The sequence below is a fragment of the Octodon degus genome, unplaced genomic scaffold (assembly GCF_000260255.1).
Source record: "Octodon degus isolate 3935 unplaced genomic scaffold, OctDeg1.0 scaffold00304, whole genome shotgun sequence".
NCBI lineage: Eukaryota > Metazoa > Chordata > Mammalia > Rodentia > Octodontidae > Octodon > Octodon degus.
In genome coordinates, this window is record NW_004524880.1 from 952,335 (window position 1) to 967,510 (window position 15,176).

The 15,176-nt window shown below is 57.4% G+C and overlaps 2 protein-coding genes across 2 annotated transcripts in view; both read left to right on the plus strand.

Annotated features, from left to right (window-relative positions):
• The window catches only part of Fam129c (family with sequence similarity 129 member C), a 9,438-nt gene extending 2,989 nt beyond the window's left edge, over positions 1-6,449 (plus strand). The window contains exons 5-15 of the mRNA XM_004647413.2: positions 367-550; positions 870-985; positions 1,065-1,166; positions 1,249-1,411; positions 2,362-2,552; positions 2,813-2,971; positions 3,583-3,699; positions 3,769-3,876; positions 4,355-4,466; positions 5,497-5,580; positions 6,145-6,449. Coding sequence (XP_004647470.2) covers positions 367-550; positions 870-985; positions 1,065-1,166; positions 1,249-1,411; positions 2,362-2,552; positions 2,813-2,971; positions 3,583-3,699; positions 3,769-3,876; positions 4,355-4,466; positions 5,497-5,580; positions 6,145-6,164 — 1,356 coding nt within the window. The 3' untranslated portion in view covers positions 6,165-6,449. The remainder of the gene's footprint in view (positions 1-366; positions 551-869; positions 986-1,064; positions 1,167-1,248; positions 1,412-2,361; positions 2,553-2,812; positions 2,972-3,582; positions 3,700-3,768; positions 3,877-4,354; positions 4,467-5,496; positions 5,581-6,144) is intronic.
• A 1,539-nt stretch (positions 6,450-7,988) lies between these two features.
• Positions 7,989-15,176, plus strand: part of Colgalt1 (collagen beta(1-O)galactosyltransferase 1) — a 19,906-nt gene continuing 12,718 nt past the window's right edge. Inside the window, exons 1-5 of the mRNA XM_004647392.2 lie at positions 7,989-8,307; positions 9,312-9,422; positions 10,090-10,207; positions 13,895-14,029; positions 14,456-14,660. Of these exons, the coding sequence (XP_004647449.1) occupies positions 8,033-8,307; positions 9,312-9,422; positions 10,090-10,207; positions 13,895-14,029; positions 14,456-14,660 (844 nt within the window). The 5' untranslated portion in view covers positions 7,989-8,032. The remainder of the gene's footprint in view (positions 8,308-9,311; positions 9,423-10,089; positions 10,208-13,894; positions 14,030-14,455; positions 14,661-15,176) is intronic.

Consider the following 15,176-nt stretch of genomic DNA (forward strand, 5'->3'; position numbering starts at 1 on the left):
TTTTTTTTGCGGAACCAGGGATTGAACTCAGGCCCTCAAGCTTGCCAGGCAAGCGCTTATTCTACTGAGCTATCTCCCTGGCCCCTTTTCTTCCAATCTTATGTCATCAGTATGGCCCTTTGATTTTTGTTCTGTTTTGATTTGTGGTCTTCTGAGGTTTTTGGGGTTTTTAGCCTGTATCCCAGGCTGGCCTTGAACTCAGGGGACCCTCCTGTGCAACCTTTCAAGCCCAGGGCTCACAGGCATGGTCCCCACACCTGCTCCCTCTAGTGTCCCTGTGAGGCTCCTTTCATAGGCAGAGAAACAGACCAAGGGGTGCAGGTCCTGTCCACTGCTGACTTAAAGTGGTTGGGCCTTCGCGGTGAGGGACTGACGCCTGAGTGTGTCTCACTCCCCGCAGACCCTGAGCAGCTCCCAGAGGCACGAGCGTGCTCCCCGCTCCTCCTACAGCACCCCTTCCGCCAGCACCTCTGCTTCTCCGCGCCGTCCACCGAGGCGCAGCGCGCCTGGAGCCTAGCTCTTCAGGGTGGTATCCGGCTTCGGGGCACAGGTGGGGTCTGGGCCTCAGTTTTGTGAGCCTTAAAATGGGCTATCGGGGAAAAGAGGCAGCTATGAGGATTGTCACAGTCGGGTGGCAGGGACAGCTGTGCAGTTCAGTCGGGGGTGGCGCCGGAGGTAAGGGGGACTGGACTGGTACGTGCAGTTGGGTAGACTGTGGACTGCGCAAAGGTCCCGAACCGAGGGCCCGCAGTGCGGCCTCGCTGTTGGTCAGGAGGGGTCCTCGCACGGGTGTCTTTTCCTAAGCCAAGCGCAGTCTTGGGGGCGGGTCCCGCGGGAGGTCCGGGGGTGCTGAACTGCACCCCCCTCAGTCCTGCAGCGCAGCCGCGACCCGGCGGCCCGGGCCTTCCTGGACGCCGTGCGGTTCTACCGGCGGCAGCGTGGCCACTTCGGGGATGACGACGCGACTCTGGGCTCGGACGCTGAGGTCAGTGTCTCTGCCCCTGTCGACCCACCGGCCTCCTGCCCGCCCGGCCGTGCCCGCCCGCCCACCGCGTTGTCCGCAGGTGCTGAGCGCAGTGCTGCTGCGGGAGCCGCTGCCCGCGTGGACCCGGACCCGGACTGCGAGAGAGGACGCCGCCGCGCGCGGGACTTGGGCGCCAGACGAGGTAGTCCACTTCCCCCATGCCCGCCCGCCCACCGCCCGCCTGCATGCCCTCACCCGCCCTCCACTCCCCGCCGCGCCGCCAGCTCCGGGAAGCCATCTACTGCGTGGTCCTGGCCTCCGCCTCCGCGGGGCTCCGCGCCTTCCAGCCCGAGAAGGACGAGCTGCTTTCCGCGCTGGAAAGGACCCTGCGCCCGGACCTGGAGCACACGCTGCAGCTGCGAACACGCGCGGCGGGCGGGCTGCGGGGTGAGCCGCGGGGCAGCGAAGGGTGTGACAGAATCTCGGGGCGTGGCCGGGTTGAAAAGGGCGGGGCCAGCGCGTTGGGCGGGGCTGTTATAGAGGGCGGAGCCAGAATGACGCAGGCACGGTCTGGTCCGAAGCTCAGCGCTGTAGGGAAGGGGTGTGGCCAAGATAGGGGGCGTGGTCAAGTGGGTTGGTTTGTGACAGCAGAGGGTACATGATTGGTGGAGGGGCGTGGCCAGGATGAAGGGGCGTGGTCTTTTGATGGGTGGGGCAGGGTAGGTATTGAATTGTCAGGTAAAAGGGTGTGGCTAAACACTTGGAAAGAAGCCACAAAATGGTAGGGGTGGGGCCTTGAGTCTACAATATTCTGAAAGGGACCTTGAAGGCAAAGAGGTGTGGGGTCAAACAAGGATCTAAATGGTGAGTGGGTGTGGCCTAGGTGGGTGGGCGGGGCCAGTGAGGGACTTGGTTGGGGTGGGGCGTGGTCTTTACTGGGAAGGGGTGGGTCAAGGCAGAAGGCTGGGTTTGGAAGGTGGGGTGGGGCTAGACAACTCGAATGGGAGCAGGGCGTGGGTAGGGGCGGGGCCTGCAGTTCGCTATACTACGCCCTGGTGGGGCTGTGCAGGTAGAAAGGTGGGGCCTAAAACAGAGTGGGCGTGGTCTGGAGGCTCCAAAAGGGGAGGCAGGCGCTGGATCGCAGCAGGTGACGCTGGGCGAGAAGGGCGAGTTGCCCGAGCCTGGCTGAGCACAGGCGAGGACTCGGGCATAGCGGCGCCCTCTCCACTCGGTAAGCAGATATGGTTCAAATACGACTGCCTCTCTGGTCTGTCAGGCTAATAGTCCATGGCTAACTCAGCTTCTCACCTGTGCGGTGGGGTGGCCCCGGGTGCTGGGTGCACGCGCGTCTCCTCCCGCTGAGCCTGGCACCCAGCAAGCAGTGTTTGTACCCGCAGCGGACGTTCAGGTCCGGCTGGAGACCTGCCTACAGCGGAGCGTGGACCCGCAGTTGCCTCAGCTTGCGCGGACGCTGCTGAGCACTGTGGAGGCCACGCTAGGTGCCGTGCAGACCCTGCTGGCTCGGGGCGTGGACCGCGTGTGTGGCCGCCTGCGTGGGAGCCCAAGGGGCTCTCGACTGCGAGGGGCGGTAAGTGGGCGGGCAAAGGTGGGAGCTGAGCCTGGTAGGCGGGGCGGATTGGGGCGGGCTGGAGCCTGCAAGGTGGCCCTGGGTCAGTGATCCCAGCACTCTGGGCTGAGAAGCAGCTCTGTGCAGGCTCTGCGTTCGAGCCCCAATTCTGCCGAAAGATCGGGAATTTTAGCAGTCAGCCTTGGCTGCTCTCCCCATCCTCTCGCTCCCCTGCGATGGCCCTGTTGTGACTAACGGTGTCTCTCTGGTGACACGGCCAGGTGCACTGGTTGGGGGAGCTGCCCTGGGACCCTGAGCTCATGCACTTCTGCTACCGCGAGGCTGAGTGTGGCCGGGGGCGCCTGGAGCAGCTGGTGGCTCCATTCGGTTTCCTGGGGACTCAGACCCTAGTGTTCGGGGCACAGGACCTCGCCCAGCAGGTGAGGATGGGTGATGGAGACATAGCCCCCTTCCCCGGGGGGGGGGTCATCACATGCGGGCTAGGGACCTTGGGACGACTGCATCCAGTCTCCTGTCAACAGGGTCAGCGATCGGGCGGCAACCCCACGTGGCGGTCATGGCTCCGTGGTCGCTGAAGGTGCTGTGGGACCCTCAGGCGCTTGCTCAGCTCCGGAGGAGGGGACCCCTATTTGGGATGGCAGAGGGGGAACACGGAGGGGGAGCGCTTCCTGGGCAGAAGGAAGAGCCCTGAGGAACGGGTCCTCAGCATTTGCAGGGAGAGGCATTTGGAAAGGGGCGGGGCAAAGGGGACGGAGAAATAGGAGAGGGACAGACCAGCGAGTGGAGGAGGAGGAAGGAGGAGGGGAGGCTAGAAGCAACCAGAAATGCTCAGGGAAACGAGGACAGATGCGACTTCCCACTGCTGCCTGGTACAGTAGTCCAGCATACGCGCTGCACAAGAGCGCCCCTCTGTGGGGACCCAGACGGGTGGCGCTGCTTTTCTGAATCTTGGTTCCCTGGCACTGGGGGTGGGCGTGGAGGAAGCGGCACAGACCAGAGTACAGCGTGGTCACTTCGCGGCCCTTTGCAGCTCACTGCCGACGCGGTGGCCACCTTCCTGCAGCTGGCTGACCAGAGTCTCACTTCCACCCTCGACTGCGACCAGGCGGCCCAGCAGCTGGAGAAAGTCTGGGGGCGCGTGCTGAAGGTGAGGAGCGGGCAGGGCACAGGGCCCGGGGAGCAGGGACACCGGACAACGACAGCCCATGTCTCGCAGAAGCTGTCAGCGGACGGCACGGCGGCGCGGAGTGAGTTTGTACGGGGCTGGCTACTACGCGTCCTCCTGCCCTTCCTGCTGCGCTGGCTGGAGCCCAGCGGCCAAGCGGTGAGCGGGTGTGGGAGGGTGCCCTGGGGGGACGCAGGGCAGGGGCCATCCCTGAGGGCACTGCGGGACCGGCGTCAGAGCTGGAGGCATTCTGCGATGGTAGCCCCTTCTCGGGTGCAGGATCCTTGAGACAGGAGCACTTCTTTTTTGTTTTGTTTTTGTTTTTGAGCCAGGCTCTCTCCACATAGTTCAGGGTGGGCTTGAACTTGCTGCGTACACACCGATCCTTCTGCCTTAGTCTTCCCAGTGCTAGGTGGCCCAGTGGAATCGCCTCTTCAGGAATCTGCAAGTGGAATTGCAGTTCTAGCACACGCGCTGTGGGCTGCACCAGCCCTTGCCTCTGGTTCATCCAATTTCTGTGCCCAGCTTTGGGGAGTCACATTCATCTCAGCCACTCGGGATCCTTGAGACTGAATCTGTACCTGGCTGGTGAAGACTCGGCTGTCAGCCTGCCCATCTGGTTCCGTGTGTGTTGCAGGAGCTGCCCGAGCTTGACGTGGGTGACCTTGTCACAGGCAGCCAGGCCCTGACCACTTGGGGCATACTGGAGGATGTCATCCGTGGGATCCTGCTGCAGAGGATCAACCGAGGTGAGCCCAAGGACATCACCTGAAAATAGCTGCCCTTCCAGCCAGGGTCAGGACCTGGGCAGAGTTGGGGTGGTCACTGATGGAGCCCCCAAGTGAACTTCTGAGGGTTGTGTAGAAGTCTTCTGGGTAAGAAGAGGCGCGGTTCAAAAGCCAGGCAGATTTTCACCTTTGTTCGTTCAACAACCACTTACGGTTTTCTCTAGCTGGCACAGAGTCCCCAAGCATTCTTGGATCTGGAGCTCCAGGGCTGGAAAGCCGCTCTGTACACACTTCTCTTCTTCTCACCTTACTGATCTGCTCAGGAAGCCATGGCCACTGACACATATGTGTTTGTGGAGGCAGATGTGGGGCGACCACTGGCAACAGAAGTGATGTCAAAGTGTCTGCGTGACTGGAATTTTGGGCCTTGAGCCTCAGGCAGAGAAGTTTAGATTCCATTGCACAGGCCACTGGGAGCCACAGAGGGTGAGAGAGTGAGAGCAGCCAGACTTAAAGCAATGGAGGAGGGCAGGCTAGGTCCTGGGACAAAGGACAGACCCCCAGCAGGTGCAGCACCAAGGACGCAGAGCCCAGGAGTGCGATCAGAATCAGGCCAGAGGCTCAGAAGGCCAGGGGTTGAGAACAAATGCCAAGGGAGGGATGCAGAAGGCCAGAGAAGCTAGCTATGGCCGGGCCCCCAGAGCCAGGGCTGAGCTTGTGGCTGCGTCTTCCATCTGTGGGCAGCCACAAGGAAGACTGAGCTCCTTTAGAACAGCAGAAGTCTTAAATTCAAAAAACGCTATTGTTTGGTGGAAAGTTCAACACTGAGGTGGGACGAGAATGAGCTCCCTAGAGGTTACCTGATCGGTCATCAATTTATGCTGTCTGTGGGCTAGCATGGGCTTATGGGACGTGGGATTGGCTGGCCATGTCTGCCCAAGTGCAGCCTGGCAGAGCTGTGGGTGGCATTGCTTCTGCCTCCACCCAGGCCATGTGGGGCCTGCAAGGTCCAGGTACCCCCAGGTGTGTCCAACGGCTCATCTCGTTTCAGAGTTGCGGGAGGCCCTGGGTAGGAGTGACGTGTCCTGCACTCTGGTGGGGCACTCAGAGCTTCCCTGGGACCTGGAGGCAGCAGGTGAGGACCCAGGTTCTTCTCCTGAGCTTGATGCCCGTGGAGACATGGCTGAGGAGTCAGGGACCCACATAAATGGTGACAATCTTAGGCGGACTTGCGGATGCCCAGACCTTGGGGCTGAAGGCTGGCGGTAGTCACGAATGTATTTACCCAGCGCCAGCCCAATAGGTGTTTCGGTCTGGGTGTCTCACACTCACAGCTATGCCACAGGGTGCCACCGGCAAGGTGCCCCCCCCAGCTGGGCAGGACCCACACCCATGGCTCAGCCCACTGCAGAGCAAAAGTGCTTGGAGATAGCCAGGAGACTTGGCCCAGGTGTGGCCTACCTGCACCCTGGAGGCTGAGCAGGAGATGGAAAGCCAAGGGGCATTACTTGGGGGCCTCATGTCAATTACAGAAAGGGAGGAAGAGCTGGCTTCCATCCCCAGGACTATGAAGGGGGTCATGGGGTGTCACAGCTGTTTGCTGCCTCAATCCCACCTGGGCCTGGCAGTGTGCAGGCAGCTTAGCAAGTGTTTCTAGCTGCTTCTCTGAGAACCTGTGACCCATGTACTTCTCTCGCAGATGCTCACCCTTTCCTGTGAAGCTGTTGCTGCTTCATCCTGGAGGACCGAGCCTTTGGTATGTGCCACTTGCTGCCAAGGCTGAGGTTTCAGCGCCCTTCTGAACCCTTTACAGAGGGGAAAACTGAGGCTTAGGTCCATAGTGGCCCCATGCAGCTGCCCCATTCTGGCCTCATCAAGGGCCATCTGCTGGCACCCTCATCACCCTCACTGTGGATCTCCTGTCTCAACCTCCGGCACTGAGGTTGTGTGTCCCTTGCGTTGCTTACATTTTGAATTGATGATTAAATTGAACTTCAAGAGTCATCTCTTGGGGCTGGGGAGATGGCTCAGTGGAATAAGTACTTCTCTGGCAAGCACAAGGGCCTGAGTTCAATCCTTGGTTCTGCCAAAAAAAAAAAAAAAAAAAAAAAAGAGTCGTCTTTGGCCATTTCTTTGTGATTTGGGGATCCTTTAGTGAACCACCCATGGCTGTTACCTGCTCTTCCTGGAAAGTGTCCATCTTTCTCTTGTTGATAACAAATTATGCTTTGCACATTAAGGATAGGAGGATAGGATGGTTTCCATTACAGGTTGTTTTTCTAAATTTGCTTATGCCCCAAAATCTCCTTTCCTTTCCTTTCCTTCTTTCTTTCTTTGGTTGCCGGGCTGGGTTCTCTTCTCTTTTTGGTACTATGTGAACACTCTGGTCCAGGGTCAGGTGTGAGCCCAGGAAGAAGCCCCAGCCACCTGTCCCCTATCACAGCTGCTCCAGCTGCTTCCGGAGCGACTTCCCCTCTCAGCTGAGAATTTCCTGGCATTCTGCGTTGGGCTCTTGGGCAGCTCCCAAGAGAAGGCACAGACCCCAGCTTTGCCAGATACCCTCACTCCCGCAGCGAACCCGTGCTGTCCAGCGTGCGAGGGAGACCGTGCAGTCTCTGTCTCCTCACTGGCCGCGGTGTTAACTCCCTCTGCGGCTGTTGCTGTCGGGGAATACGCACTGCAGATCCCTCTTCCCTTCGGTCTGGCCAGTGGCACAGATCCCCGGCAGAGACTCCCCCGGGTGGGGGAGCAGCCTGAGCTTGCGGCCACCTGGCGGGCCAGCCCTTTCTCCTGGTCCTGCCCCTGCTCCCGAACACCTGGCCACGTTGGCTTCCTGCAGGGGTCACTATGGAGAAGGGGACCAGAAGCTGCCCGAAGGAAGAGGAAGGCGGGGTGCCGCGTCCTGTGACTCTACGCTGGGCATACATCTAGCTGAATGTCGTTCTCAAAGTTAGTTTTTAGAACGATACAAACACCATCAAGCAGATAGGGTGCTTCACGCTCTGATCCCAGCAGTCTGGGAGGCTCAGGCACGAGAGTCACCAGTTGGAGCTCAGCCTTAGTGAGACCCTGTCTCAAATTTAAAAAAAAAACAAAAACAAAAACAAGGACTGGGACGCCAGGGCTTAAGGCTTGACAACCCCTAAATTGGAGAAACTGAGGCACGGATTTCTTGGGTCCTTGCTGGCTGGGTATTTAGGTGGTACAGGCTGGGTCTCAACCACAGGGAAGTTGAACTGTGTCGACGACAAAGGTCAGGGCGCCTGGTTTCACAACCAGATCCCAGACCTCGAGTTCTCTGTACCTTTAAAACTTCAGGGTGGGCGGGACTTCGGGGGGGCGGGTGTGAGGCTGTCGCGACGTCACGAGGGCGGGCTATGGTGTCGGAGGGAAGTGGTGCCGTGGGGCCTTAACGGCCGCGCGGGGGCGGGGCCCCTCGAGCCGGATTTGACAGCAGACTACCCGTAGGGCGCGTTCCTTCCCTTTAAGGCGCGCGCCGAGGGCGGGGCCGCAGTGACCGCTGACCCCCTTTAAGGCGCCGGCCGCGTCCGCTGGCAGCCGGCGGCTTAAAGGAGACGCGTGGAACGATGGCGGCGGCCCCACGCGCAAGCGAGCGCGGCGGGCAGCCGCTCTCCGGGCGGCCACCGCTGCTGCTGTTGCTGCTGCTGCTGCTGGCGCCGCCTCCGGGGGCCCCGCCGGGCGCCGCCGCCTACTTCCCCGAGGAGCGCTGGAGCCCCGAGTCTCCGCTGCAGGCGCCGCGCGTGCTCATCGCTCTGCTGGCGCGGAACGCGGCCCACGCGCTGCCCGCCACGCTGGGCGCCCTGGAGCGGCTGCGCCACCCGCGCGAGCGCACGGCGCTGTGGTAAGCGGGGCGGCGCGCGCGATCTCGGCCCGGCCCGGCCCGGCCCCGCGGCCCGCCTGCTGGCTTGGGCTCCCCGCCGCGAGCTCTTAGCTCCGCGCGCAACCGGGCTGCCGAGCCCAGTGGGGCCCTGGTGTCCACGGGTGCGAGCTGGCCGGAGGCCCGGGCTGCCTCGCTTTGACTGTGGCCGAGGGGCTGGCGGGGCGTGGGCCACCAAGCGGTGTGCTGCCTCGGTTTCCCCAGGCGGGAGTTGGGTTTGTGTTTAAAGTGAGCCAGGAGCGGGGCGGAGGCGCCGGCGCTGCGAGCCGCGCCGTTCCGTCATGATTGATTGGCGCTGTCGTGGCTGCCGCCGCTGACCTCGTTCACCCGGCTGTATTAGCTTTGCGCCCAGCTGCAGGCCCTCTGTCCCCCCGCCCCACCCGGTCTGGATGACCGAGCGCGAGGTGGTGCTAGCTTGTGGAGGGAACGCGTTATTGTAGCCCTCTACCGGGCATGGTGGGTGACAGGAGAGGGCGAAGGTGGGACTAGCAAGGTTCACCATGCGTAGATTTTTATTTATTTAATTAAGTTACACTTGCTGGGAACGGTGGAACGGTGGTCCACTTGGGAGGCTGAGGCAGGATGGCTGCAAGTTGGAGTTCAGTTTGGGCCACGTAAGCTGGTCCCGTAGGAGGGAGGACGAAGGTGGCTTGCTGGAAGACAGGATGAAGCTGACACCGGAGAGCGACCCCTGGGGGTGTCCCCCAAACAACTTTTTTTTTTTTTTTTTTAAATATCGGAAATGGAGCTCTCGACCTTGCCCTTGCCCGACAGGCGCTTTGCCACCGATCTATACCCTCTGCCCTAAACTGCCTTGTTTCCGCTCGTTCTTGTTGGGCAGGGACCCAGTGAGGAAAGCGAGGGACAGACAGGACTGGGTCTTGCCCCAGGTGGGGAGCCCGGGCAGCATTGCTGGCTCTGGGTCCTGCCTCGGTTTCCCCGCTGTGACTGTTGTCCTACCCTGGCAGGGTGGCCACGGACCACAACGTGGACAACACGTCGGCTGTTCTTCGAGAGTGGCTGGTGGCTGTGAAGAGCCTGTACCATTCAGTGGAGTGGCGGCCTGCCGAAGAGCCCAGGTGTGGCCGAAGTCCCGCCCATCTGTTTGGTCTCTGCCTGAGGCTCCAGCAGGACTCCACCCTGGCTTCACCACCTGTGGGGCCTCCGTGTTGGAGCTGCTCTGCTTTGTCAGGATGAGCCCCGGACGCCAATCACTGCTTACCTTGCTTAGCTTTCCCATGAGCCTCCGGGTCACGCTGGCTTGCCGAGGCTAGCTTCAAAGGAATGGACTCCAAAGATCCTCCTGTTTCCGTTGCCCCAGTAGCTGGGAAGGCCAGTGCCAGCCACCTTGCTCCACTGGAGGATTTATTTTTTGATTCATTTTCTTTGCAGTAGGGGCTGACCCCAGAGTATCAGTGCTGAGCTCCATCCCAGTCCTTTTTACTTTTACAGGATCTTGCTGAGTTGTCCAAAGTGGGTGGAAGCTTGTGACTCTCTGGCCTCAGCCTCTGGAGCAACAGGGGTGACAGACATGTACTTCTGTACCCTGCTCCAACTTCTTTCTTACCCCACCTGCTTACACAGATGGGATCCCCCATGAGGGAGTCGCCCCTGATCGGAGCCTTCGGGAGCCCTTTTTCCCAACTTTGCATAGCAAGCCTCTGCTGCTGGGGACAGTGTCAGATCCTTTCCTCTCCAGCCTCTTGGAAGCCCTGGCGGCCGCGGGTTACAGGGGTCTCTCCACAGGTCCTACCCAGACGAGGAGGGCCCCAAGCACTGGTCCGATGCCCGCTATGAGCATGTCATGAAGCTTCGGCAGGCTGCCCTCAAGGCTGCGCGGGACATGTGGGCCGACTACATCCTGGTGAGCGCCCAGCCCCTGTGGGCAGAGTGTGACCGGCCCAGGGCCTTGTCCTGAGCTGCATCCCAGCTCTTGGAACTGATGATGAGGCCTGGGCTCACTAAGTTACTCAGACTGAGCTCAAGCTGGTGACCATCATGCCTCAGCTTCCTCCTGAGCAGGGGTTAGAGGCTTGTTTCACCAGGCTGGCAGGGGCACCAGTTCTGAGGCATCAGGGATGAGCAAGAACCTGGGTGTGTTGGCACAGGCCTACTGGCTACGAGGCAGGCTGAGGCAGGAGGGTCCCGTGTTTGAGGCTAGCCCAGGCTGCTGTGTGAGACTATGTCTTGGAATAACAAGTGAACAGAGGAAGTGACTTTGGACACTTGGTTTGTGTCTGCTTTTCTTACAATCCATGGTTATGTATGACCTCTGCTGCCCTATGGTGACACCCTTGGACCACTTCCGAGAAGCCAGAGCAGAGGGTAGGGGCTGGGGCCTGACTTCCCCTTCCTCTGTTTTGGGCAGCAGTTTTCTCTGAGGGAAAGGAGCAGCTGAGTTGTTTGATTTATTTATTTATTTATTGAGACAGTCTTACTTTGGTGGCTGAGTTGCCTGGGCTGGGCTTGAGCATGCAGCCCTCCTGCCTCAGCCTCTGAGAGCACCAGGATGGCTGTTGGGTATGCACTTGATTTCTTCATTCTGAAAGGATGCAGCCATTGGGTCATCTTAACTCATGGTTGTTCACTTGTCCAGGTCCCTGGTGTACCCTGGATGGCCCAGGGCCTTGATTCTGCCCATGACCAGTGGTGGGCAGGCTGGTGTGGGGACTGAAGAGGGTCTAGGATGTGTTGTGTGGTGGTGGGAGGACCAAGCTGTCTCCTGGGATAAGGATTGAATGGGGTTGTCTCAGAGCGTGGCCACCTTATCAGACCATTTTATGGACAAGAAAGTAATGACAGAGTGTCCAGGGGCCCTCAAAACATACTCCAGTCACAGAGATGGACTAGCACCTTCTGGAATTTCTGGCATCTTCTAGAACCTTCCAGCATTTTCTGGAACTTTCCAGCATTTCCCAGAATGTTATGACACAAAGCTGCTCTGTCCTGCTTCTCTAGTTTTTGTTTTTATGATAGGAGGTTGTCCAACTTTCACTTTTTTTACTCAGCAAACCTAGGCAGAACTCAAAGTCAAAGCAGCTTTTGACATGGGATTATGTTTTTGTACTAGAGGCTTGGAAAGGCCATATTAGAATGAAAATGGTTTGTCTGCTCTTTTGAAAATTATTACTAAGAAAACAGTGTCTACTTTTCCCCCTTTACACAAAACTTTTGTTATTATCCTGAAAAAAAAAAAAAAAAAAAAAGAGAACAGTAAGAAACTTACAGCCTTGATCTTTTCTCCCAGATTTGTAGCTGTGTATGTTCTAATTGAGGTGCAATATTCATAACATAAAATTAACTACCTCAGAGCCCACATTTCAGGAACATGGAGCATTCATTATTTTGTGTGACAATCGCCCCATTTTGTTCCAGAGCAGTTCTGTCCCTGCAAATGACAGCTGTCCCCATGCCCCCCTCCGCTCACCTGGCAGCCACCCTGTGCTTCCTGTTGCTGTGAATTCCCTGTCCTGCACGTTGCATACCTGTGTCACACAGCATGTGGGCTCCTGGTTCTATCACTCGTGTTGTGATTTTTTGTTTGTTTGTATATTTTTGTTGGGTCTTTTGTTTTGGATGAAGACATTTTAAAAATTATTTTTATTAATAGATAAGATTCATCTGCAACACATCTGATTCTTTCATTCCTTTTCCTTCCCCTCTCACTCCTCCACCATCTCTTGGTCTCCTTCCCCTTTGAGACTGACCTGCTCCCCCAATTCCCACTCTCTGTCTTTTACTCTACTCTGTATTTTGACTCTGCATTTTTCTTTTTTTATTCATAAACAAATTTTATTAATCTCATTCATTTTCCATCTTCTTTTTTTTAAATAAGTAAACATTTTAAAAAATTATTTATTTATTGTGGGGGAGGGCAGCTCAGCCCACCAGGGGGCGGAGCTGGCTGGCGTGTGGTGCTGGAGGATTGAACCGCTTTCCCTGTGCTTTGCTAAGCTTGTTTTAAGTAGGTGCTTTAGACCACTGAGCCATCTCACCAGTCCGAAAATGGAATAAGGGTTTTTTTTTTTTTTTTTTTTTGCTCCAAATGCCCTCAGGGCTTGTTTGGCTGGCTGGAGTGTTGTGGGGATCCAACTACAGCAACTTGAGGCTGACAGCTTTGTGGAAGCAGCCACTTAAAGAACTGAGCTAGGGCCAGGCCCCCACATTTTCCATCTTCTTATAACTAACTTTTTCTTTATTATTTTTTTGTATTTTTCTTTAAAAATTTTTTTCCATAATTTTATTGATAAACAAATAGCAATGAGATAATTTCAAATCAAATTGGTAAGACAGTTTCAATAATTAACATATTGCATACATTCTTCCTAGTGGTTAATTGCTGTACAAGATGCGGACATGATATCCTATTTACAAACACCATTAGAACAATTCCCTCTATTCATTAAGAGAATGTAACTATATATATCTATCCTAACCACTTTGAATACACAGATACAAAATGGACATACATCTGTATACCTTTTTTTGTTAAGTTCCGTTGTTTGGTCTTTTTGAGACAAGATCTCACTGTATAGTTCAGGCTGACCTTAAACTTACTATATAGCCCTGGCTGTCCTTGAACTTCCGGGAACCCTCCTGACTCAGCCTCCCAAGTGCTGGGAGGACAGGCCTGTGCTCCCAGTGCTCGGCACTGTGTGGTGTTTTTCAAGCTACATCCCATCATCTGTGCCATGCACCTTTTTGTGGCTGAGTAATAAATATGCCACGGTGTGGCTGCATCCCTCTGCACTCACACAACAGGTGGTGGCTGCGTGGGCGTCTCCCCGGTGGCTGTCCCAGGGCGCTGCTGCCTCTGCAAGGACCTGTTTTGGGTCTGCTCCGAACGCTGCCAGGCTTGAGTCGAGGAGTGGAGCAGTCGGGCTGTGCGGTGGCTGCGCAGCTCTCCTTGCTCACTGCGTGTGCAGCCGTGTCGGTTCCTTCCGTCTGTGGTGGCAGGGTGGGGCGTGCAGCGTGGGCTCAGTGCCGCTCTGTCCGCACAAGGCTGCCTTGGCTGGAACTGACTGCGGAGGTGGCTGATGGCAGTGGACCTAATGGTGCTAAAAATACACTTGGGCGCAGAAAGCAGATCTGTGCAGCGGATGCACTGAAAGGAAAACAGAGCCAGAGCCTCCTGGAGCTGTTGGGGGCCTCCCCCTCTCCGGCGCGTGGACTGGCAGTGTTCTGACTTTCATTTTGGATTTTTGCAGTGAGATGCGGGGGCGGGCACCCGGCTGCAAACCCAAACATCCTCAAGGGAAAGCTGTATTTTAAATTTTTTTTTTTTTCGGAACCGGGGATTGAACTCAGACCCTTGCGCTTGCGAGGGAAGCCCTTATTCCACTGAGCCATCTCCCCGGCCCTGTATTTTAATTTTGCGTGTGAAATGGGGCTTGGGTGAGAATTTCTCGCGAGGCTGGCACTGGACAATGTCAGTACCCGCCGCGGGGTCACAAGTTTTGTGAGAGCCTGTAGGCCTGGTGGGTGTGGCGTGGGCTGGGGCCAGCTCTGCGGGTCGTGCTGACGCTGACGCCCCCGGCGCGGGCCTCCGCAGTTCGTGGACGCAGACAACCTCCTGGTGCACCCCGACACGCTGCGCCTGCTCATCGCGGAGAACAAGACCGTGGTGGCTCCCATGCTGGACTCGCGGGCAGCGTACTCCAACTTCTGGTGCGGGATGACATCCCAGGTAGGGCGGCCGTGCCTGGGTGGCTGGGATGACCCCGGGCCTGCGTGGTGATCAGGGTGGGGCTGGAGACTAGGGTGGGGCCTGATGGGAGCCGCTGGGCCCCTGCAGGCTGAGTGGCCGGTGCCAGGATGCTGCCCGACTTCCTGCTGTCAGTTTTCTGTTTCGGCACCAGGGGTGGCACGCAGGGCCCGACCTGTGCTGGGCGAATACTCACTCTACCCTTTTTTATTTTGAGACAGCATCTTGCTAAATCACTAATTTTCCCAGGCTGGACTTAAACTTGAGATTACCCCTGCCTCAGCCTCCTGAGTGCTGGGATGGCCAGCGGAGACACGCTCCCAGCCGCTCCCGGCTGCGGGAAGCCGTCTTTCCTGTGCCCACCTCTGGGGCACCGCAGCCCTTCGCTGAGCGCTGCCTCCTCACCAGGGCTACTACAAGCGCACGCCCGCCTACATCCCCATCCGCAAGCGGGAGCGCCGTGGCTGCTTCGCCGTGCCCATGGTGCACTCGACCTTCCTGGTGGACCTGCGCAAGGCTGCGTCCCGGACCCTGGCCTTCTACCCCCCCCACCCTGACTACACATGGGCCTTTGACGACATCATCGTCTTTGCCTTCTCCTGTAAGCAGGCAGGTGAGTGAGGGCTGCGCTTGCCCGGGGCCAGCATCTTCAGGCATGCTGAATCTGGTGGGGTTCCCTTAGGCCGCAGTATTATTCAGTACCAATCCGGTTCCCAGTCTCCAAATGGTCCCAGTAACTGGGCCTGCAGGATCTGTGTGCAGTGGCCCTCTGGTACCACACCAAAGCCCCCAGGGGATGTCTGACAGGACAGGTGGCAGGGGCAGCGCGGTGGCACACATCTGTCGTCCCCACATCTAGGAGCTTGAGACAGGAGGATTCTAAGATCAGAGTGAAAGTAAAATGGGCTGGGGGTGCAGCTCCGTGTGAGCACCAGTTTCCATCCCTCATGTGGGAAAGGAGGTGCTGAACTGTCGCTGTGTATGCTGAGTTTCCTTTATAGCACGGACTTACAATAAAGATTTTTTAAAAAACTTTTTTATTATTATTTTTTCCATAATTTTATTGAGAAACAAATAGCAATGAGACAGTTTCAAACCAAATTGGTAGGACAGTTTCAATAATTAACAT